General features: G+C 26.7%; 3 protein-coding genes across 4 annotated transcripts; 1 reads left to right on the top strand and 2 right to left on the bottom strand.

The window, feature by feature from the left end:
- Nucleotides 1-238: 238 nt before the first annotated feature.
- On the top strand, nucleotides 239-5,305 carry LOC137812608 (uncharacterized). Of its 2 annotated transcripts, none has more exons than XM_068614721.1 (10): nucleotides 239-455; nucleotides 2,055-2,164; nucleotides 2,375-2,506; nucleotides 2,596-2,669; nucleotides 2,765-2,870; nucleotides 3,467-3,535; nucleotides 4,252-4,316; nucleotides 4,391-4,489; nucleotides 4,850-4,949; nucleotides 5,019-5,305. In XM_068614721.1, exons 1-10 carry the CDS (start codon nucleotides 302-304, stop codon nucleotides 5,028-5,030), a joined length of 921 nt encoding a protein of 306 aa, XP_068470822.1. In that variant the 5' UTR covers nucleotides 239-301; the 3' UTR covers nucleotides 5,031-5,305. The 2 variants fall into 2 exon arrangements, with proteins under 2 accessions (XP_068470822.1, XP_068470821.1); XM_068614720.1 differs by having other exon boundaries at nucleotides 240-455; nucleotides 5,027-5,305.
- Nucleotides 5,306-6,633: 1,328 nt separating this feature from the next.
- Nucleotides 6,634-7,449, bottom strand: LOC137812607 (protein P21-like). The gene has a single exon (XM_068614717.1). The coding sequence runs from the start codon at nucleotides 7,398-7,400 to the stop codon at nucleotides 6,735-6,737; it is 666 nt and encodes a 221-aa protein (XP_068470818.1). The 5' UTR covers nucleotides 7,401-7,449; the 3' UTR covers nucleotides 6,634-6,734.
- Nucleotides 7,450-16,734: 9,285 nt separating this feature from the next.
- Nucleotides 16,735-17,577, bottom strand: LOC137812606 (protein P21-like). The gene has a single exon (XM_068614716.1). The coding sequence runs from the start codon at nucleotides 17,522-17,524 to the stop codon at nucleotides 16,856-16,858; it is 669 nt and encodes a 222-aa protein (XP_068470817.1). The 5' UTR covers nucleotides 17,525-17,577; the 3' UTR covers nucleotides 16,735-16,855.
- Between the last annotated feature and the right edge of the window lie 7,730 nt (nucleotides 17,578-25,307).

The raw sequence follows: 25,307 nt of genomic DNA, 5'->3' as shown, positions 1-25,307 counted from the left end.
TTTTACAACCTCATTTTTATTTCTTTTATTCTATTTTTTATTTTTGTACAATAAGTAGAGGCGAAGAAGTTAAAAAATAACATAATATATTGAGAATGAAACAGATGGTAATTACTTTAATATAATTATGTTTATAAATTTAAATTTATTTAATATATTTTAATTTAATTATTAAAATTATATGTTAAAACTCATAACTGATGAGTTTCCGCTAATAATAATAAATAGAAGAGTCACAACATAACTCGTAATGTTGTGGTGTTTTTGAGTTGAAGGTAATCCCAACAAAGGTGGAACCACCATGGCTGCTGCCACAAGCTTTGGAACTGCATGTATTCTAAGAAGAGCAGCTCAGGCTTTTGCAATATCTCATTCTCATATCTTCAACACCAATGCCACCTTCTCTTTCCAAAGGAAACTTTCCTCTCAGATTCTATCCGTTTCTACTTCTTCAGGTCTATACTTACTTCTTCCGATTTTGAATTTTCCTTTATTTATTGATGCTACCAATATTTAAATTGATGCTGTTTCGCCTTCACATGCCCATTATGTTTTATTCTCTTAAAAGCTGCAATCTTTTTCATAAAAGAAATTGTGGGTGTGTCAAAATACCCGTTAAAGAAGATAAAGATAAGAGGATGAGATTTATCAATTTCAGCCACAATAGGAAGTTAGTAACTGTCCTGTCTGAATGTTTGAAATACCAAATTCAAACAATAAGACACAGGAATTTTGTATTCAATAATTCAGGACATATACTAACTCCCATTAATTGTGTCTGCAATTGGTAAACCTCATAATCTTATACTTACCTTCATTACCTGTTGTTTTAATTTTGAGGTGCATTATGTTTGTAACTCAATGCGGATATGAATTTACATAACTGAATGGACAAAGGGGTTTCATGAATTTTATATGCATGCCTTTTGTAATTTGGCAAGGGTGTTCCCTCTTGTTGCACTGATCATGTTGAATTCGATACACATGTACACACCTGCTATAGTGAACGGGCTTTGGTACTGATGAGACCCAAAGAGTAAGTTTTCGTGAACCACTAGCCCATGAAGGGAGCAAGCCAGAATGGGGAAGAGTATGTGTGAGTGTGAGAAAGAAGAACCAATGGCTGAGGTGGTAGGTATGACTAGTGGGAAGGGCAGTTAGAGGAGAGAGTAATATTTTCTGTTAGTTTTTTATGGCGGAGTTTTTTTTCTCATGGAGACAAGGGGAACCTCTCTAGTTGCTCTAGAGGAGCTAGCACTAGGTAGTAGGATTTGTTATCCTTTTGTATTTCCTTTAATTTGCAAATAATACAGAATATCAGTGTTTACTTCTATTTTCTGCTTTCTGAATTCCGAGGTGTGGGTCTGGAACAGGTACTAAGAGAAACATTATCAAGTGTGTTTTTGTTGAGACTCATGTGTTATAGGTGAAACTCATAGAATAATATTGATTAAAGTGCTTGATGGGTCAATTAACCAAATCAACTATTGCTGTGATCAATGTTTTCAAGAAGTGACCTAAAACGTAAAAGCCAAGTTTTAGCCCCAACCGACTTCCTATAATGTAATACAGCTTTGGCTGTGATGTTTTTTGGCAGTCTGGGGAATATGTACTTGGATGAAAGTTGATGGTTTTGATCTGGCTTGACCAGGTGATGAGTGGTAAAAGATTTCAAGAAAAGAGTGGTAACATATATGACTTCATTGGCTTTTAAAGGCAGGCTTGTTCTAGGTGATGAGAAAACACATTGTAATGTAGGTTGGTTTGGTGAAGACTGAAGAGTGCCAACATATTGGTAGGCGTGTTGATCTCGGAAAAATAGGCCTTGTGTGCTCACAAAATATTGACTATTGATTACATGGGAAAGGCTTATGCTTACCAATTTTAAGGTATTATTATTGATTAGTGCTTAGAAAAGAGGTGTAACGGGTGATAACAAAGAAGTAATCATGATTTCTTTTGCCGCTTTTGAGCTGCTGGTTTTGTAAAGTATGTATTACTTGGATTCTCAATCATGATCAAGTTTCCATTTTTAATGTTTTTTTGAAGTGCAGCTTCAGGTGTAAGCCAGGCAGTACAAGCTTCAAATGGAGAAGTTGACGTGTTAGTCAAGGGAGTAGGAGAAAGAAATGTAACAAAAGAAGTAAAACATATTCTTGAGATGGTACTTTCTTGTTTTCCCTAGGTCTCTAGTCCATAAACATCAATACCTCACACAACGACTTTGAATCTTTGCTACTCCTTTTTATCTGCATGGAAGTTTGATGTTGATTCTCTGTCAAAAATAGATGCCCTTGGACCATTGCATGTCTTAAAATCCTACCCCATACATCATTATTTAATCCCTGGCATGGTTGTTGTCCATTTGTTGTAGGCTAGACGGGCATCATTGAAGCGGGAGACTCTCCATACAGATTTTCTAACCCCTCCGGTGCTAAAGGAATCTATGCTAGTTTTGGAAAAATTAGCAGATGTGAAAGCAATTTCTCAAGGAGGTTACCCTCAGGTAAAAATATCCAGATAAATGCTTTTCAGTCCTTCGATACTAAAATTATCTGAATTTGTGTGTTGACATAAAACTTGTATTCTCTCTAGGCTGAACGTTGTCGGATTTCTGTTGGACATCCAGAAGAACTGACTAGTGATCCAGATGTTATTTCAGCATTAAGGTTAAATCTTCTAATTTCATTGCCAAACTCACTAGATCCATTATTGATGTTTCTAAAAATGTTTGCTAATATTTACATAAAATTACTTTTTTCAGCATTAAAGGGAACTTCCAGTTTGAACCTTGCTCACATGGTGACTTCCTTGGCTCAATCCTTGGAACAGGAATTGTCAGGGAGAAACTTGGGGATATTATATTGCAGGTATTTCTTTTATTAGATTTATTTCAGGAAGGTTCTGTTTAAAAATTTGCTATGTCCACAATTGAGTGCTAATTATTAGCTTCTGATGGACTTGTACATCATAATCTGCAATTTGTTACATGACATTTTCATCGTATGGGTTTTTCAATTTGCTGATTTTGCTCTAATTTCCTTGTCTTCTATTGGCCTCTACATGCTAAAAGACTTTTGTCTAATGCTGCTTTGATCTCTAAAGTTAATGACTTCTCTTTGTTGTTTGATGAGTCAATATTTCTATTATCTTTCTAATTAGATCAACGAAGTGCATTTAATAGAAAGATTATTCTTACAATGAATCAAATCATGTGTAAAAAAGAAAAATTAGTCAAATCTGTAAAGAAAACAATACTAACAAATGTGACCTCTGTAGTTCTATTTAATTTTACTGGCTACTAGATTGCAAGTTAAGTTTATAAACATGACCTGGATTACTTTTCCTTATTTGCATTCGTTCTTAGTTTTATTTTACCATTTTGTTCTGTTTGAATCTAGTGTGCATGTACAGCAGCCCACACATATTTTAGGAAACTTAGACTTTGTTTACCTTTGTTATCCAGGGAGAACAGGGTGCACAGATAATTGTTGTGCCAGAACTGGTTGAATTTCTCATGTCAACCTTGGTTAAGGTAATATTATTACACATAATGCTCTCTGCAATTTACTTTTCTAGATAAATATCTAATTATCAGAACAAGAAATAGTTGTGATTGTAATAGTAAATATTTGAGTGCCATTGATGTGGATATGAACGTTGTTTCCAAATTACTGAGGTACAATAATTTTAAAAATCTATGGTTCTAGTATGGAGAATATTAAAATATAAAAGAATATAGAAATCTTTATATTCATATAGATAATATTGCTTAAGTTCACTTATAAGAATAAAATGTCCATTCCAAAAATTTATAGGCTAACAAATAAGTTCAAATGTTTTGGTGTGTTTCAGGGCCAATTTTTTTATGTTTCTTTTTCTTTTAGGATCTAATCCAATACAATTTAGAAATAATAAACTAACAAGATATTAGAGAAGTCTTAAATAGCAAGGAGTATTTGGCACAAATGTTAACGAATTCGGCACATGTAGGTATGGTAGCAAATGCAAGTTCTGTTCTTCTTGTGTGATCATGCGAGTTACAGCTTGTCTTTTGGTTCTGAAAATTAAGAATAAAAATAAAATCCTATAACTGGCTCTGGAAGTGAATATTGCAGGTAAATTTTTTATTAATGGAATTCAGTTACCTATGTTATGGTGTTATGGATAGTTTAGGCATCTTCTTTTTTAGCAGTGTCTGTATTGCATTATTATTACTATTTATATTCCAACTGCTTTCTTGTTTCTCAGGTTCGTAATGTTCCTGTAACTTGCACCAAGATACCATTGATTTCTCTTGATTATGAACCACCAAGGTGCAGTATTGAACTGGGCTCAACTTCACATAACATTTTCCAGTTAGACTTTACTGATTTTGTGTAGTGTGCAGAACAAAATCATTCAAAACTATAGAAGCATCGCTAAGAGTTGATGCTCTTGCTAGCGCTGGATTTAAGATTTCACGTTCAAAACTAGTTAACATGATCAGGTTGGTAATCTCTGACTTATGTAATATCTCATCCGTCAATTAACTGTAAATTGCTGATTGCCTACAATACACTTATGAACATTGCAAAAATTATGCATACATTGAATGTCTCTGAATTTTTTGATTAGCTATAACCAGACCAGTTGCATAGCTTACTCTTCCCCTTTCTTTCAATGTTGCCAATATCCAGAAATGTACTCATTTTCTTGCTCATAAAACTGCTTGGACTTCAGTAGCTATTTTGGCATATAACCTATGTGTATATTAATGAAATGTGGACATTGTGGCAAATGAACATTTTGCATGTTGATGACAAGACCTTGTTTACATATGATAACTTTGTTGTACATATGGTTGTAGCAATGGTGATGTGCGTGTCAACTGGAACCCTGTTACTACCAAAGGAACCACACTCAAGAGTGGAGATATTATATCAGTTAGTGGAAAGGGAAGATTAAAGGTAACTTTCCAAAACTTAAAATAATTACTGGATTATCTGAATGACTTTGGATATATGATATGATATTAGCCTTTTAGATAGGAGAAATAAACTCCACAAAGAAAGGGAAGTTTGCAGTGGAGCTCATTCGTTATTTGTAGAAGTTCAGAAGGTAATTAAACTGTCCTGAAGACATTTTGTGGGAACTGGGAAGCTTTTCTTTAGCCTCATGTAAGTAAAACTGAAGAGAGGCAAAAGTTGTATAGCATTCATCTTCTAATATCGTGGTTTCTTCCATTTCAAGACTATTGATGTTCACCTTAAGCCAACTGTGATTTGTATTTGATAGTATTTACATAATTCCCAAATTTCACATATATATTGCCCAACTTTTTCTTCCTGCACCTCCATATGTTATTCTCTCACCTTTATAAATTTTCTTATTTTCAAAAATATGTAATTTGGAAGTCTTTTTTCAAATTCCTAATTAGCTTTCAGGTAATCTGAATGTTTTTTTTCATATGCATGATTAACTTTTAGATTACATAATCTGGAAGTCTTTTTTAACTTTAGGATTATGTAATCCAGAAGTCTTTTTTCAAATACGTGTCCAGATTACATAATCCAGAAGTTACTCTATGCGGGTGACATATGAAGTATAAAAATGCATTTTCACATTTTGTATGGGATGGCAGAAGAACCTATGGAGGTGCAGGAAGAAAGAGTTATATTGCACCTTCATTATTGGGCTCCTCATGCTCCCTCGGCCATCTAGAGGTTTCGTACCACTTACCACTTATTCTGGTTGCCATGCTGAAGAAAGTATTATATGTTAAAAAAAAAATATGTTAAAATTATAAAAAACATTATTAATTTTTTTTATTGTAAATAGTTACTTTTATTGTGAGTAGCCATTTGAGTTAAAAAATAGTTACAAAATCTAAAGAGGAAAAAGTAAAATAGGAAGAATTGTATATAAAAAGTAGTTTATAAAGAGAATCCATTATTAATAGTATAAATTATGTTATGGGCAAAAGAGTCGAACAAGAATTCTCTTTTCTGATCATTGGGGATTTTGTGAAAATATCGTTAATAAAATATTACGTCGTGAATATAGCTGATATCGATTAACGTTCGCTCATGATTTGATTGATAACAAAATGATCATTAAGGAGGAGTGTTTATAATAAAATTATTAACTAAAAATCAATTTTAAAGTAAAAATTAATTAATTATTATATTAATTAAAATAGATATTATATTAAAATTAAAAAATATTGATATTTAAATTAATTTTTATTATTAATAAATAGTTTATAAATTGATGTATATTCAGTTATCAAGATTTTAACTATTAATTTTAAAATTTAAATAATTAATAACTAAATAGTTAATTAAATATCAATTTATAAATTATTTATCAGTATTAAAAATTAAATTAGATATTAATAATTATTTTAACCTTTAAAACAAAATTTAATTTAATTAATATAACAATTAATTATTATTTTTATTTAATATTTTTTTAATACTACTATAGAATGCAGAATAGAGTCATTGTCTAGTGGAGACATCACCCAAGGATACATATAATAGTTGTAATGTTATAGTTTGGAAGGAGGAGTTCCAAAAGAAATTTATACAGAAAGTAGATATAAGGATTGGAAAGTATCGATTTCATGGGTAGAAGTCCAAGCACATGTAGTTATAGAAGGGCACACCAAAGTGCGAACGTCTTATTTAATTATTTTGTTTATTTTGAGTGCATACATATATGTAGTGGAGGAGTAGTTATGGCAGTTTGGTTCAAGGGCAAAAGACAACCTTATAGTTAGTTCCACCGTTGCATGTGAAGGTGCTGGTTTGGTCATCTTTGGGATAACTATAAGCATCGGGGCACCTATCCTTGAAGAATTTGGAAAAAGTAGTTGCAGAACAGCTTCCAGAATTGCAACAGTATTCATCGGTTTTGAAGACAGTGCATGGGTTGTTGCAACCGCCGTCAGTCTTCAGCTCAGAGGGACACTGTCCGTTGATGTCAGCATTGCATGTTATGCCACGTGAGCATCCATTCGACGTTGGACTAAACTCCATCGGAACGTTGAAACCGTCTACAAGGGAGATGTCGAAGAAGTCCAAATTGTTGAACTGGTTCAGCGCGTATTCCGCTAGGGTGTTAGGAGGTGTACCGTATGCGTTGCACTCAAGAACACCGCCACAGTCCCCAGTCTTGCATCCACCGCGGCCTGAACCGTCGAAGTTGCATCCGGTTCGGGCCCAAATGCGGGCCTCTTTGGTTCCTGCGGCTACGTCCAGGGCCCATGACTGGCCCGAGTTTAGCATCCTACCGCCGCCAGGCACAGCCGCAGCCCACACAGTGTAAGAGCATCGGTTTGTGATGTCAAACCTTGCGGCATATGCAGAAGTGAAGCATAGAGCAATTAGAAAGAAGAAGGGCACTGAGGGAGTCATCGTTTTGACAAGAGAAAGATGAGTGTTTTAATTTGTGTGTTGAAGTAATGATGGTAGCAAGTGTTTATATAGCCAACTTTCGTTGCAGAAAATTCACAAGTTCCATTACTGATGTTTTAGGATGACGTTTACTAGTTATTTGATTTCAACAGTTTCAGCATGCTACGTAATTGAATACAACTACATATTTATATTTATTATTTTATTAATATTATATATCATATAAAAACAACAGACCCAGTTTCGAGGAGAATCAGAAAAGAAAATGCAGAGTACTAGAATGTGGTGATGGCGGATAGGAATGTGATTTGTATTTTACATTCATAATTTTTTTTTTAAATAATATGAGGAAGGGCAATTTTAAATTAAGGAAATTGTGTTTAGAAGCACGCTTTTTGTTTTCATGTTTTATTTTTTTAAAATCAAAAGTTGTGTTTCAAAAAACAATTTTTAAATTTCAAAACTGAACCTGGTTGGTATCACATTTTTTTTAAAATTTTTTTTGGTTTTCAATTTTAATATATTATTATTAAATTATTGCTTCAAAAATAAAATAATTAAAAAATTAATTAATTACTTAAATTAACTAATATTTATTTAAATATAATAAATTATCTAAATTATATTCAATTACAGATAATTAATACACAATTTCAAAATAAATTAATTAATTAATTACTTAAACTAATTAAATATTTATTTAAATTATAATAATAAATTATCTAAATTATATTCAATTACAAATAATTAAATATATAATTTTAAAAATAAATAACAATAAAAAGTTAAATATATTTTTTGTTATTTCACAAAAATAAAATAAAAACCAAAAGAAAATAGAAAATAGAAAATGAAAAAAAAACAAAAAAAAAACAAAAGAAATAAACAAAATTAGAAATCATGCTTTCAAACAGTTAACAAAAATTTAAAATCGTTTTTTAAGTACTTATTTTTTTTTAAATTCATCTAAACGGGAACACAACTCCTTCACATTGAAATAATAGATTTTTCTTACACGATTTACCAGTCTTTTATAATTTTTTAAAAATTTACTCACTTCTATTAATCAATCGAATTACGTTATTTTAAAATATTTTTTCTTATTATTTGTAACTTATATGCTACTAAATTATTATTATTATTATTTTTATTTTATTTTTCTATTTTCATCTTCTATATTTCTCTTCTCAAAAGCAAAATTTTAATTGCTTTTCTTTATAATAGTAACTTTTTTAAATATTATTTTCTTTAGTTTCAGGTTACTCTTATTTCAAATAGTTATAAAACTATTTTGATATCTCCTAAAAGTTTTTTAAATTATACATACTCTGTTTTTTTAATATACAACAATTTTAACAATACATAATATAATATTTTGTAACTAATTAAGGAGTTAATAGAAGGCATAAATGCAACTAGTATAGTGTTTTTAAAACAACTAAAGAGGTTATTATAAAGATAAAACAAATTATATATAACAATACCATGAAATGTGAGAAATGTCAGCCTAATGTATTATAAAATAAAAATAAAAAGTGGTGTATTTGAAAGTATGAATGATTACTTTTCAAACTAAAATATAAATTATATAAAATTTTACTTTGACAATTACAAATTGAAATAACATACAACGGTTGATCAATATAATTTTAAAATTATTTTTATTTTAATATAAAGTTGTTTCTCTTTTCAGTATTTGATGCATGATTGTTAATATATTATTAATTATATAAATTGTAAAATTTGTGAAATATCATTAATTATATAAATTGTAAAATTTGTGAAATATCATTAATTATATAAATTGTAAAATTTGTGAAAGTATTTCTCCATGAAATATTTGTATATAATGTATCTAGAAACAATACAGTCACGTCATTAACTTCTTTAAAAAAGTAATGCCTTAATTAGGATTTTTTTTTTCTAAAAAAAAAACAATGTAAGAATAAAGTGAATTCAGATTAGATCTTTATATAAGAAAAATTATACTAGTGCAGATAAATTAAATTCTTATTTTTAATATAAACATAAGTTCTTATATTTTAATTATCTTGAGTGTAATTTCTTACAGGGAATTTATTTGACAAACTAATGAATTATGTAGATGTTATTTAATATTATTAAGAGAATGTTATTTGTATAAAAATCCATGTAATATTTTTTTACAAACTTTTTTTCTGTTAGTTATTTATTATATGTCATAATAATGAAAAAAAAAATTAAACACAACTAATAGTATTATATAAATTGTTGTGAAATGTGAAGTGTTATATTTATACCTTAACTAATATTTATAGTAACAATAATAAGAGAATAGTTCTGAAAATATGAATAAAAAACTACAAAATATATTAAATCAAAACGTATAAGTATTGAAAATGTCTAGTTGAGAATGAAACCTATAAATACTAATTTGAACATCAAAGTCATTGGCACATAAAATCACTCATGAGAATTTGGTGATTCTTGAAAATATTATTCTAGAAGATAGTGTTCAATAGATTTCTTTATGGATTGAAGACCAGATCATTTATTTTAAAAAATTGTAAAAACTAACAGATAAAAAATATTGTAAACGAAATAATAAAAAATAATTTATGCTAATAAATTAAAACATAGTTGAAGTAACTTCTATAAATAAACTAAAAATCAGTTCTTATACCAAAATAGTTTTAGTTAAATTTTTGAAGTTTAAAGTTGGTTAAGTGAACTTATAAATTAATGAAGAAGGGCACATTGAAACGTGAATTGAGGCATGATTGTAGCAAACTATTGACCAAGGATATTTTTCTTGCCTACCTTATAGAAAAATAATTATATATAGTGACCTTCACCAAACATACGTATATTCTTTCTTCCCATTTTTTTCCTCTCCTTTTCTTTCAGTCATCTTGTCATAAATATTTAAGTTCATTGTTATCTTAATAGTAAAGTAATATAGAAGAAAATTCAAGCAAGTAGAATAAAAGAAAAAAGAAGCAAGTATATTGCGTTGTTAATAATCCACTACATACGGAGAGACTCAAATATATATATATATATATATATATATATATATATATATATATATATATATATATATATCCTGCACTGCACCAAAGTTTCAACACCTCATATTATCAAGAAATCTTTCTACTTTGATTAATTAATCAATTTCAGTCTATGCAATGTTGTAAAATTATGTATCTTTTATATGATTTTCTTAATATTAGAATTATAATTTGTTTATATAAAAATTTAGAAATATAATTTTAAATTTTTAAAATAATAAATATTATCAAAATTTTGTTTTAATATATGATTATTATAAATTTAAAAACATATTTTTTTGCAGTATTCTTTGTTATTATCATGTGGTAAAATTCTATTATAGTTTAATAAATTTTTATGACGTGATTAGTATGACCTTTTCTAACAAATTTATACTCAAATTTTATTATACATTATAAAAAGTGTGGTAAGTAAATCTAATGATTAGTATTTGTAATCTTGGATCTTAACAAAATAATGGGTTGTGATGTGAAACCTTGCGGCATATGCTGCAGTTGTGAAGGTGAAACATAGAGCCATCAGACTAATTTTTTAAACAACAATCCCTTTAGAGACTAATTTTTTAAACAACAATAAGAGAAGACTAGAAGAGTATTTGTTTTGTGTGTATAAATGGGTATTGCAGCAAAATATATATATATATATATATATATATATATAAATGTATTATCTCTTATTAAATTACTATGATATGAAGTTTAATATATAAATAAAATTTGCATTATCATACTATTATATCACAAAATACTATCTCTTTATATCAAGATTTCTAAATATATATCATTAATACAAAATATTAAAATAATCAAAAGGAAAAAAAAATATCATCTTCACTGTGAAAATCTATAACCTGTAATATCTTTTAATCCTATATAACACATCATCATTGCAATTTTCTTTAAAAAAAAAAAAAACAACACCAAAAAAAAAGTAAGATAAACTAGAAATTTTTAAAACTTTTTAAAGAAATTATATTTGAATCATTTAATCAAATTCATATATGAATCATCACACTTTCTTAATTCTAAATATACTAAAAAAATAAAGTGTCTCTAAATATATCATATTTCACATTATTTATGTTAAAATTCACTTACATAATTCAATCTCATTCGTGCCAAAAATCCACTAATATTAATACATTTGACCATACTTCTGGAAGACCCGTGCAATGATTCAGACTCAGAGATTTGCACCTGTCATACTACTATCATTATGAATCCCACACAACCACATATACATATTAATCAATTCAAAATGTATGACATGGTTAATTCATATGAATATCTTCATCCATATTATTTCAATATATCAATAGTGTTATGATACCTCATTCTAGACAAATTCTCAATCAATGCACATCCTAACAATTCCCAATCACTTATAATTTACAAAATGATAATTTTTCAAAAGATTTAATTTAATTCAATGATTTATAGAAAAAGAACAAATGATAATTATGCAAAAATAATAACTTATTTAAAACTGAAATTCATTATTCAAGTAATTATTTATAGTTACTTAGTTTTATTATTAGATGACCATAAAACCTATAAATTGATTTTTTTTAATTAAAAGTTACTAATTTAAATATTAGAGGTTATCCAACACCAATTATTCCAAGAACCTTCTTACGAGTCTCAACTTTCACTAAAAAAATCATTAATTAACAACCAAATTTAGAGATAAAAAATAATTAGTCACTATATTAACTAACTTAGATATGATGTTAGAAACAAAAAAAAATATGAATATCTAAAGTAGTTTTCTATTATTAATAAAAATTGATAAAGTCGTTTCTAAGTTGATATCTAAATTAACTATCAAAGTTTTAGCTACTAATATTTTAGACTATAAATTAGTCTCTAACAGATTAACAAAGACTAATTTAGAATATAAGTAGTTAGTTAATAAAATCTTAGTAGCTAATACCAATTTAGAAAATTATTTTATAATTTTTTATTAATAATAAAAACTACTTTATATACTAATATTTGTTAGTTTATAAAATAATCTCTAATTTAGTTAATACATAACGAATTATTTTGGTATCTAAAATTAGTTTTATTTCACAATTTTCTAGTTTTGTCTCCAAAACCAAACTTAGAAATTTGTTAATAGTACTTTTTTTTCAAATAATATTACAAAAACAATATTAAAATAACCATAACTTTCCACATTTCAATTTTTTAATTTTCCTTTTTCCCAATTGAATTAAAATTTATTCTCTTACATTTTCAATTAATTATTTTAAATTATTTTTTCTTATTATAAATTTAAATTTTTTTTTCAATTCTCCTTCCTCTTTCCAGATTTAAAATAAAAAATCTTTTTCCCAGAAAACGAATTCGAGGGAAGTTTTGAAATGCCCAACGCGAAATTAAAAGTGGGAATTTGAGTGACGTGGGCTAAATTCCCTTTACTACACGGTGTGTAAGTCTGGTATTAGTCTTCCCTTGAAGTCTATTTTGGGTATTATATATATATATATATATATATATATATCAAATTAACATATATACAAGTTACTGATTTAAAATTGAAATTCATTGTTAAAGTAATTATTTATAATTACTTAGTGTTATTATTAGATTATCATAAAGCCTATAATGTCTAAGCCATAGACATCATCTTTTACTCTTTCCACACTCATACCCATAAATTGAGTTGGGTATTTATTTATTCTTCAAAGTTGAAATTAGTAGTTAATAAGGTTTATGTTACAAAAATTATCGATTAATTATAATATTTCAAAATTTAAAAATATGTCCTCTTTCATTATCATTAAAAAAAAACAATTTAAAGGTAATACATTAAAGTTATATTTAGGAAAGACTATTCCTAACATTTAAATAGACTTGACTAGTGGTACCCGTGAAAAAATTGAAGTGCCCCTTGCAATGCATCCAAATAGACAATGACTTTATTATTTACTCACAAATATTTATACATTATTTTATCTGTATAAGACTACTTTATATAATGTTATATACTGCATGATGACAAGAAAAACACAAATATAATTTATGATGTCATATATGCACGTTATTTTCAATTTTATATAACACAAGTAAAAAAAAAAATCTGTTATTAGATTACTCGAGCATGTATAATCAAGTTAAATTAAGTAAGTATACATGACAAGATTAAAGAACAACACTATCAAAATTATAATAAAATATTGTGTAACAAAGTTGAATCATCAACTATAAATACATGACGGAGAGGAAAATAAAGATAAGAACATTAACTAATATGTTTTTTTATCTTGCTTAAACTTTTTTAGCCATATATTTTGTATCGAATATTATTTGCATTATTGGGAGAGTGAAAACTTATTATATCACTAGTGATAGAGTTTTGAACTTCAAAAATATCTCTCACAATACAAGTCAATCATACATATAACAAAATTCATGAATCCAATCCAACCCACATTCCAAATTGTTAATACTTTGATTCCATATCAAGAGTTTAACAAAAATCCTTGAACAGCTTAAGAGTTTATACCATATTATGGATGATAAATACAATAAGTTGAGATGATTTGCTATCAAATTTGTTAGCAACAAATCTTAGAACACCAACTTCAGTGTGTGATTACATGCAATCTCTTTACCTATGAGATTTCCTTGATGAAACTATTGTCCCTCTATTCCGTTCGAAAAATATGGTGCCAAAGAAAAAATGTTACCCCAAAATCTTAAGTTAGGGTTCAAATTGAATCTTAAATGTTGAATGCATGCATAAAAATATGGAAATTGATTAAACTATCAGTCGAAAATATTGTAAATAAAAGTAATGTTTTAAATTATGGTTTTCTAAAAATGAATTAAATTAAATTTTATTGATATTACTTTTCTTATTAGGGCACTTTTATTGTGAATTTTGACATAATTTGGGCAATTGTATAAGAAAAATCAATATTTATAATTATTGATTTTGTTGTAGTTTAAAAAAGTTCATAAGATATTGAATAGTTACTATGAGAAGGAATGAATCAAATTCTCCCTCCACTTTCATACATTTTTTCAGTATTTTTATATATATTTTTTAATTTCAACAATATTATTCTGAGTATGTTGGAAGTGTGGTGTCTTCATCTTCATTTTCAAATAGTGGTGGTTTCTTGTGATGGATGATGGTTAAGGTAAGTTTTGTAGTGTTTTTAATAGTGTTGGTTGTGTTTTCGTTCACTTATTTTTTTATTTTTTGAAAGTCAAAAAACTCAAAAAAAATAAATCACCAAGATGAAAAATTGGAGTACAAAACTAAAAAAAAATGTCTTTGCACTAGAAAATATCAAATATAACAAATTTTCTTGTCAATCCACACACACTAAAACAATGGAATTGTTTTCTCAAAGGTTGTGGGTGGAGAAGAATGTAAGTGTTGTGGTTGGAAGCTTAAGAGATGTATGAGGTGCACGGGTGCAGTTGGTGTTATTTAGAAATGTGAAGTTATGTTTTATACGTAGGGTCATTTAAAATATTTAAAAAGGTTAAAATTGTCTTTTCAAAATTAATATAGAGGTGGAGGGGAAAAGTATAGAGGTAGAGGGATAATTTGCTTTTTAAAAAGTGGAAAATCCAAATTTTCAATCCAAATTCCATTCCTTTTGCTAAATTTTTCCTACACTTCCTTCACCTCCATTTTTTTTATTCCAACAACACCCTTATGAGTATGGTGATGAGTGTGGTGTATTCTTCTTTATTTTCAAATGGTGGCAATTGGTGGTGGATGTTAGTGATTGAGATAAATTTTATAGTTTTTTTTACTCGTGGTGGTTGTGTTTTCATTCACTTATTTTTTAAAGTCACAAAACCCATAAAAAAATCAGTGAGGTGCAAAATTGAATTACAATTTTTTTTTAAAAAAATATCTTTGCACTGGAGAAGGTCAAATACAACAAATATTATCGTAAATCCCCTTACACACACTCAAATGGTGGAACTTCCCTCTCAAACACTGTAGTTGGAGAAGCATGAAAGTGTTGCAGTTAGAAAGGAGGTATGGAGTATGAGGGTGCAATTGAGATTATTTAAAAATGTGATATTATGCTTCATTTTAGATTATTTAAATATAAATAAAAGTTAAATCGACTTTTCAAAATTTATATGAAGGTGGTGGAGGGAGAATTTACTTACGAACGTCCCTTTTCCCCATTTTGGGTCCTTCTTCATTTGGTCCACAAGAATGAGTTGGGTTGGACCGTTACACAAGAATTGCATACTAATTTTGGTTGACAAATTCTTCCTACACATTCATATAATTTCTAAATACTAAATGTATCCTCATTTTGTAAATCCAAAACATCAAACCATATATGCGATTGTGTATCGTTGTAAAATTAAAACACAAACTAGAGTTGTAAAATTAAAACACAAACTAGATTGTACAATCCGATCCATAATTATTGGATCTGGTTTTAGATTCTAAATTGACCAATCCGATATTTATTTCAAAAAAGAGAGGGTATATTTAGTATTTAAAAATTATATAGAAGTGTAGGGAGAATTTAGTTATGTGGTTGATCAATTTTAAAATTTTGATATAATATTAAATAAAAGACAACACCTCACTATGCCTAGCTGCCTTCACTTTTTTAGGATAAAAAAAAATTATTATAACATCATTAGCATAAAAAGAATCCATTATTAATAGTATAAATTATTATTCATAAATATAAAATAAATTCATCTCTGAATATTTGTACTTTTAACTTAAACATAAAATAGATTAGTCACAACAATAAGAAAATTACTAAATAAAAATTAATTTTATAAATAAAAATAATTAATTAATATAGTGACTAAATTAAAAACTGTTTTATAGATTACAAAATTTATTAGTTTCTAAATTAGTTTTTATTATTGATAAATAGTTTCTAAATTGGTATCTAATTAGTTCCCAAGGTTTTAACTACCAATTATTTAGATTTTAAATTTGGTAGCAAAAACTTTGATAACTAATTAAATACAAATTTAGAAACTGTTTATCAATAATAAAAACTAATTTAGAAACTAAAAAAATTCTAGTCTATGATGTATCTAATTAGTTAATATAACAATTAATTATTTTTTAGTTTTAAAATTGATTTCTATTGAATGATTTTTTTAATAAATATAAATATATCAAATAGAAAATGAAATTAATACTAGCTCATCTTGATTAGATTACTGGTATACATTTAATACTTATAATGTTATAGTTTGGAAGGAGGAGCCAAAAGAAATTATTCAGAAAGTACCCATTTCAATGGTAGAAGTGCAAACACATGTAGTTATAGAAGGGCACACCAAAGTGCGAACGTCTTAATTATTTTGTTTATTTTGAGTGATACATATATGTAGTGGAGGAGTAGTTATGGTATATAAAAGGCGGGTTTGAAGGTGAAGTTTGGTTCAAGGACAAAAGACAACCTTATAGTTAGTTCCACCGTTGCATGTGAAGGTGCTGGTTTGGTCATCTTTGGGATAACTATAAGCATCGGGGCACCTATCCTTGAAGAATTTGGAAAAAGTAGTTGCAGAACAGCTTCCAGAATTGCAACAGTATTCATCGGTTTTGAAGACAGTGCATGGGTTGTTGCAACCGCCGTCAGTCTTCAGCTCAGAGGGACACTGTCCGTTGATGTCAGCATTGCATGTTATGCCACGTGAGCATCCATTCGACGTTGGGCTAAACTCCATCGGAACGTTGAAACCGTCTACAAGGGAGATGTCGAAGAAGTCCAAATTGTTGAACTGGTTCAGCGCGTATTCCGCTAGGGTGTTGGGAGGTCTACCGTATGCGGTGCACTCAAGAACACCGCCACAGTCCCCGGTCGTGCATCCACCGCGCCCTGAACCGTCGAAGCTACACCCGGTTCGGGCCCAAATGCGGGCCCCTTTGGTTCCTGCGGCTACGTCCAAGGCCCATGACTGACCCGAGTTTAGCATCCTACCGCCGCCAGGCACAGCCGCGGCCCACACAGTGTAAGGGCATCGGTTTGTGATATCAAACCTTGCCGCATATGCAGAAGTGAAGCATAGAGCGATTAGAAAGAAGAAGGGCATTGAGGGAGTAATCATTTTCACAAGAGAAAGATGAGTGTGTTAATTTGTGTGTTGAAGTAATGATGGTAGCAAGTGTTTATATAGCCAACTTCATTGCTCAAAATTCACAACTTTCATGTCAAACTCATTCTCATGTTTTAGGATGACGTTTCAACACTTTCGGCATCCTACGTAATAATTAAAGAAATATGTTTTAATAACACACCCTCTCCTCTCCTACTAACACAAACTTCACATTCATTTTCTGACATTAATTCATTTTCTGATATTGCAGATGTGACATTAACTTTATATTATAATATAGAGTCCATAGCACACGCAATAATCCTATTAGAATTGGTTATCCAGCCACAGGTCCCTCTACATAACACATGAAAAACTGGTTACTTGTGTATCTGTAAGTGGTTACTTATGTGACGTTTATGACTCATCCACTCTTTATGAAAAAAAAAATATTATTTATAATATGGGTCATATATTACACCGGTTATATGGCTTAACCGGTGTAATATGGTTCATTATGAGTAAAAAAGAAATATTACACCGGTTGTTACTAAGAACCGATGTAATATATTCTTTTTTACCTTATTTTGAAGCTTGCGGCGCTCATTCGCACGCAATCTCACACTGTCATGTCTGCAGTGTCAAATGTGTGTTACTGTTAGAGGGTGTTAATATATACTCATAATTAATTACATCTAAATATTTATATTTATTATTTTATCAATATTTTATTTATTAATAATAAATCATTACATAAATTTGAAGTTAAAAAATTGTTATATTTTTTCTAATATTAACACTTTTTTTAATTTATAGGGACCAACTCATAATTCCGTAGAGTCACAATGCTAGGTAAACTAGACCTCTTGACTTGGAAGAGTCTAACACATTCATGACTGATCAAAATACTCGAGTGCAATACCACAATTATTTTTTTATCAAACTGATATATTTTCTTTTAAATTTATCTATGTAGACAGATTTTTAAAAAATTATAGTATGGGTAAGTTGTGCTTTCAAAACACAACTTCTGTATCATATTTTAAATACACAAATTTTGTTTTATATCTTTTGTTTTAGTAAAATCATATGACTAATTTCGAATTTTTGTTTTAATTTTTGTTGAAAGTCGTGCTTTTAATGACATTAAACTGACCGTGTCGAAATGTTGAAAAGTCGGAAGAAGAAAAAGAATGAAAAATTTATTATTGAAAACCTTATGTAGAAAGACATATTTATGATAGTATTAATAAAAGACACGTAAATACAATAAATAAAATTAATTAAATATTAGAAGATAAATTACAAAGTAAAAAATTAATTAATAAAAAAAAAATCTGAAGTGACAGATCTAATAGACTCAATAATAAATAGTATAAATACGATCAAGAGATAATTAAAAAAATAATAACTACAAGAAAACAAGCAATTAGCTTCCAAATTTTTGTGTGGGCCGACGCTATTATCGTCGGTCAAAATGGCGAAAAATCCACACAACAATGACATTCAACGCAAAATGGACGCACTTATGGATTTTATTTTTTTTTAAAAAGTCCAATATGCGTTGGCCGCGGCCCACACATATGCGTCGGCTTGCGTCGACCACGACCCACGCATATGCGTCCACCACAGCCCACGCATGTTTATATTTTAGAATTTTAAAATTATTTATTTAAATTTATTTAATGTATAACAAATATTTTAATATTTAATTCTTTTTTGTATTTATTTTAAAATTATTTCTTTAATATTATAATAAATTATTTAATTTATCAATTTTTAATATAAATTAGTTAAATTAAAATTATTAAATTAATTAAGTGTTTGATTTAAAATTAATTGACTAAAAGAAAAAATGTATTTAAATTATTTAAATGTTATATAAAATATTTTATTATTTTAATATTATTTATTTTATTTATATTTTGTCATATATAAATTAAACAATATAGATTATTATTTTTTATATATTTTAAAATAACTTTTGGTTGTATAAATGAAATGAATTATTTTTGTTCTATAAATTGAATTTAATTGTTTTGTATAAATTAAAGAATTTTTTTTATAAATTATATATAATTTTTTATTAAATTTATTTATTTGTTGTATAAATTTAAAATAAAATGAATTAAATTTTTGAAAGTTTTAATATAATTTTTATTAAATTATATTTAAGCTACCCATTTAAGAAAATTTTCACGTGTCCACATTAATAATAAAAATCATAATATGACAAAAAAACTAGTGTAGTGGTTAAAGCTTCTTTATTATTGGAAGGACTTGAATTCGATAACATTAATAATGTCTAGATAATAATAAAAAAAAATAAATAAAAAATATTGAAATAATAATTAACAAATTAAAAATAAAATCTGTTAATTATATAAAAAATTTATTTTTTATTCTTTTATGCGTCAAGACCCAATGGGTCAAAATGTTTAAAAAAAAAGACAGATAAAAGTGAAGCATGGGTTAAAGATGAATAGACTCTCTCCTATAATATGTATAACATCTTTTCTTTTCAGCTATCAAAACACAAAAAATAACATCCCACATTTTCTAAGCTGTAAAAAAAGTAATTCTCGGAATTTGCGGATATTTTCATTTTCATTTCTTATAAGAGAGCGTATATTTTAATTATTTTATTTCCCTTCTCATTTTTCTTATTTATTTCACTCTTCCTTTCCTTTTGTATTTGTAATTTGTAATGTCAAATTTCACCTAATATATTTTACATATATAATAGTAAAATGCAAAATATCAAAACCAATGGGTTTACATACCACACAAATGGAAATAATTTGTAAAATTTTAATATTCCTAAAAACAATTGTAAAAGGTAGGTTTGTAATAATTAATATATATGTTTTTTAATATAAAAAATTATTTTAATTATTTGTTTTATTATTAGAAGAAACATATTTTTAAATTTTTTTTTTATAATATTAAATTTATGATCCTTATCAGAAACATTATTAATTTTTTTTCCATTTTTATTAATTATGCAAGAGACTCCTTTTTTTAACCATAATAGTTTTTAATTTTTCTATTTCTATTTAATTATTTATTATTAAATTCAAGAACGAGTAATTACTCTGTGATTAGTTGTATTTTTACTTTTTAGCTAATATTTAATATATATATTATGATATAAAAATATATAAAAAGTATTTTAATATCGAAAGCAATAAAATTTATTATACTTTTTATTTTTCAAAAATATAAATGTATGGAGTATTTGGATGATTACTAACACTAAGCTATCACTGTTTTCATTTCTCATTCAAAATAGCAATAGTTTTGATCGATTATACAAAAAAAATTAGTATAGCTCTCAAATTTAGTGTTAGCGTAACAAATGTTATTATTTAACTAAATATGAAAATATAAGACAAAATTAATAGAATTTAAGGTTTAGAGTGGACATCACTTTTGAGTCTAATATGTGTGTTTCTGGTAGCGTTACGTCTGTATGTATTTTTTCTATTTTTTTATCCGGTTGAAAATAAAATTTTACAATTTAAAGTAAATATTAAAAAATCACAATTAATTTCTTACTTTTTAGAACATATTAATTCATTTATATTTTAAAAATAAGATAATCAGTGTCCCTTTAAGACACTTAAAGACATATTTTTATAAAATATTAAATTAAACTTTATTAAAGATTATATTAAAATGCAATTCATTACGAAAAAAATAATAATTTAGGTTTAATTGGTGTATCGGGTTAAGTAATTTATAATAGATATGACGTGAAAGTTGACTTGGGCAATCACATCTTGACGAGGAAAGAGTTAGGAAGGAACGGTGAGGTCTCATTTCATTCAATTTTGTATTATTTCAAAAGAGAAAAGTCTATTTAACAACTGTTTATAATAATACTTTCATCAAAACTTCACCGACAATTTTCCAGAGGATACTACTCTTGCAGACAAAAAATGTTTCTTTGTTTTCTTTCTCACCATACATATAGAATGAATGAGTTTATTATAATGAATAATTAACTATTTAGTTACCAACAACATCGATCATTATTATTGTTATTATAATTATGATAACTTTTTTTAAAAATAGAATAGGAATTATAAAATTTGTTAAAATATAAATTAGAAAATTATTTTAAAATAATTAATTAAAAAAGTGAATTAATTTATTAAATTTTATTATTATGTATATAATAATATAAAAAATAAATATGTCCACTACAAGAAAAAATGATTTTAAGCTCTCTGAGATTTTTTAAATCTAAGAAAAGTCATGAACAGTCTTAACAAGGAATCACACTTATATCTATTATATAAAAAAAACATTAAATAAAACACTATTATTATTTCTTTCATTATCTTATTAGCCTAACTCGAATCACAAGCCACCATTATCTAGTCCGATAACAATTGATGTTTAACATTGCTTTATATATCATAAATAATTGCATTACCTATCACATGTGGGCTTCAAAGCCATGTGTGTTATTGGTTTTGAGAGCTTCAGAGATTGCAAAGAACATATTGTGATGAGAAATTAACTTTATCACTTTTCACAGTAAATTAATTATTGGATGCATTTTAAAATAAAAACCTTAATTTAAAATATTTCAAAATTATGAGAATTAAATATTAACAATTATAACTAAAACTAAAATTGCACATAAAATATAGTACATCAAAAGTTAACACAAAATAAGTCAAGTTTTTTGAAAAATGAGTTTGTAACAAAAAAAAACTAGGAATTATATAAAACAACTACAGAAAAAACTAGGAATTAAATACTTATTATCCAAGATTAGTTGTTGAAATTCTTATATTCCAAGGTTATTTTAGTGAGTTTTTAAAATAACATTTTAAAATTTTAGAACACATATTTGTAATGTAAAATTACACTTTCAAAATTTTAGAAAATTTAATTATAAAATATATTAAAAAGATATAGTTTTTAATTATTTATTTATGAATAGATTAATTATATTTATTTATTAAAGTTTGAAAAATCTGGAACGTTTATTGAAGTTTTAAAATAAATTTTTAGAATCTAACAAAGACTTAAAAAGTCTATGTTATTTTGCTGAGGTTTTAGAATAAACCTTTGAAATTTAACAAAGATTTAAAAAATCTCCGTTACTTCACTGAAATTTTAAAATAAACCTTTAAAATTTAATGATGTTTTAAAAAATTATTATTTTGTTGAGATTTTATAATAAATCTTAGAAATTTAACGAAAGTTAAATAAATATCTATTATTTTGCTCAGATTTTATAATAACATTTGAAAATTTAATGAAGACTAAAAAAAATTCTATTAATTAAACCAATTCCTAAAAAATAATAATTTATATAACAATGAATTGGTAATGATCTTAGTGTTAAAATTATAATTTTAAGGTGTGAAGTTAAATACATAATAATAACTAGAATAAAAATGTTATCTACTTTAAAAATGACTTTATATATTAACTAAATTGTAATAAAAAAATTAATGTAATTTTTTTTTTGAACAAAGTTATCTGAAGATAACATTAAAAAAATTGAATATATATTAAGGAGTAATTAATATAAAGTTTATTTAATAATTAAATGTGAATGTTAGAGAATACTTAAAATTCATATAACAATTTTTGAAAGCAATAAAAATGATAAAATGTAAATATTTTTTTTATACAGTCGCGAATCAGTTTATCAGATGTTGCCCTGGCTGAATAATGAATAAATCTTTGTAGTTTCCACAGACAATTCAATCTTTTATTATTATATAGTTCATCATTATATATACATAACAAAAAAATTAATAAATTAATTTACTTTAATAATTATTTATTTAAAATAATTTTGTATATAATAATTTTAATGTGATATAAAATTATAAATTTTAATTTATATTCAACCAATTTTATAATTCCTATTTTATTTTAAAAATATATTATTTTTCAATCATACGACAACAATAATAATAATATAAAATTGTATATTTTTCTTCTATCCTCTCATTCAATCTTTTTACAAACCACTACAAATAATTTCAATTTATTCTCTAAATAATATTACAAAAAAATATCAAAATAGCCATAATTTTTCACATTTCAATTTTTTTAATTTATTTTTTCTCAATTCAATTAAATACATTCTCTTACATCTTTTAATTAATTCATTTAAATTATTTTCGTATTATAAATTTAATTTAATTTTCTTTTTTCCATTCTCCTTCCTCTTTTTAGATTTAAAAAATATATATTTTCCCATAAACCGAATTTGAGGGAAGTTTTGAAATACCCAACGCGAAATTATAATTACTTAGTCTTGTTATTAGATTATAATAGATATAATGTCTAAACCATAGACATCATCTTTTACTCTTTCCGCAATCATACCCATAAATTGAGTTGGATATTTATTTATTCTTTAAAGTTGAAATTAATATTTAATTAGATTTATATTACAAAAATTATCGGTTAATTATAATTTTTCAACAATTAAAAATATTTCCTCGTTTATTATCGTTAAAAAAATAATTTAAAGGTAATACATTAAAGGTGTCTTTAGGAAAAGACTATTTCTAACATCCAAATAGACTTGAGGTACCGTGGACAAATTGAAGTGCCCTTCAAATGCATCCACCAAATAGACAATGACTTTATTATTTACTCACAAATATTTATATATTATTTTATCTGTATTAGACTATTTATATAATGTTATATATTACATCATGCCAAGAAAAATATAAATATAATTTATGATATCATATATTGCACATTATTTCCAATTTTATATAACACAAGTGTAAAAAAAAATATAATCTTTTATAAGAAGACTCAAACATGTATAATTAAGTTAAATAAAGTAATTTGAATAACAACTATCAAAATTACAATAGAAAAGAATGTGTAACAAAGTTGAATCATCAACTATAAATACACGATGAATGAAGAAAAAATAATTTTAAGATTTTTTTTAAATAAAAGCTTTCATGTTAATTATGTTGATACTTCAAGTAACCACAATCATTTGTATCACATGAAAAAAAAACAGACTATATCTATTCGTAAAGAACTCTAATAACATATTAGATGTCTATTATACCAATGAAAAGATTTTCTATGAATAAATCATCAATTAGCCAACTTATCAGCACAAACCAAAACAAAATCACATTTCAGTCAGACATTAGTGAGCCCCATCTTTTGAGTTTCCTCCATAGCATGTATAACCCCATAAAAATCAACAACCAGAGCAGTCTAAACTTCAAGAAACGCAAATAAAGCTCGAATAAATTTTCCCATACTCCCACGAAAAATACCTTCACAAGTAGCAAGACTAGGATATCCCCTAGCAACCTCATCCGTGTTAATTTAACCCAGTCTGGTGAAGGAAACTCCCATATAACAGGAAGAGGACGAAAAACTTTATCAATACGAGTATTAATACCAAAAAACTTGATCACGTTGAAATTCAACATATCATTCTTCATTGAAACTTTAGACGAATTTTTCACTAGACGAGTTAAATCTTTAATAACTGAAATAGCCTAGAATCCTCAATCTTTTCCTGAAAACAAGCATAATTTCTCATATGTCATATCACCCAAATAGAAAAAGTTATCACAACAGAGAGAAAATCATCTTTATTAGATAAATGAGAAGTAGAAAAAATCTGTCGAACCTAACTCCAAATACGTAAAGCATTAGAACATTCAAAATATAAATGCTGAATAGATTCATCGTGTTTTTCATAAAGCGTACACATAGAAGAACAAATATGCAGACCTTTATTTTGAATATGTTGATCTGTAAGAAGTTGGTA

Source organism: Phaseolus vulgaris, chromosome 2 (genome assembly GCF_000499845.2).
Source record: "Phaseolus vulgaris cultivar G19833 chromosome 2, P. vulgaris v2.0, whole genome shotgun sequence".
NCBI classification, from domain to species: domain Eukaryota; kingdom Viridiplantae; phylum Streptophyta; class Magnoliopsida; order Fabales; family Fabaceae; genus Phaseolus; species Phaseolus vulgaris.
This window is presented reverse-complemented; position numbering and strand designations above follow the sequence as displayed.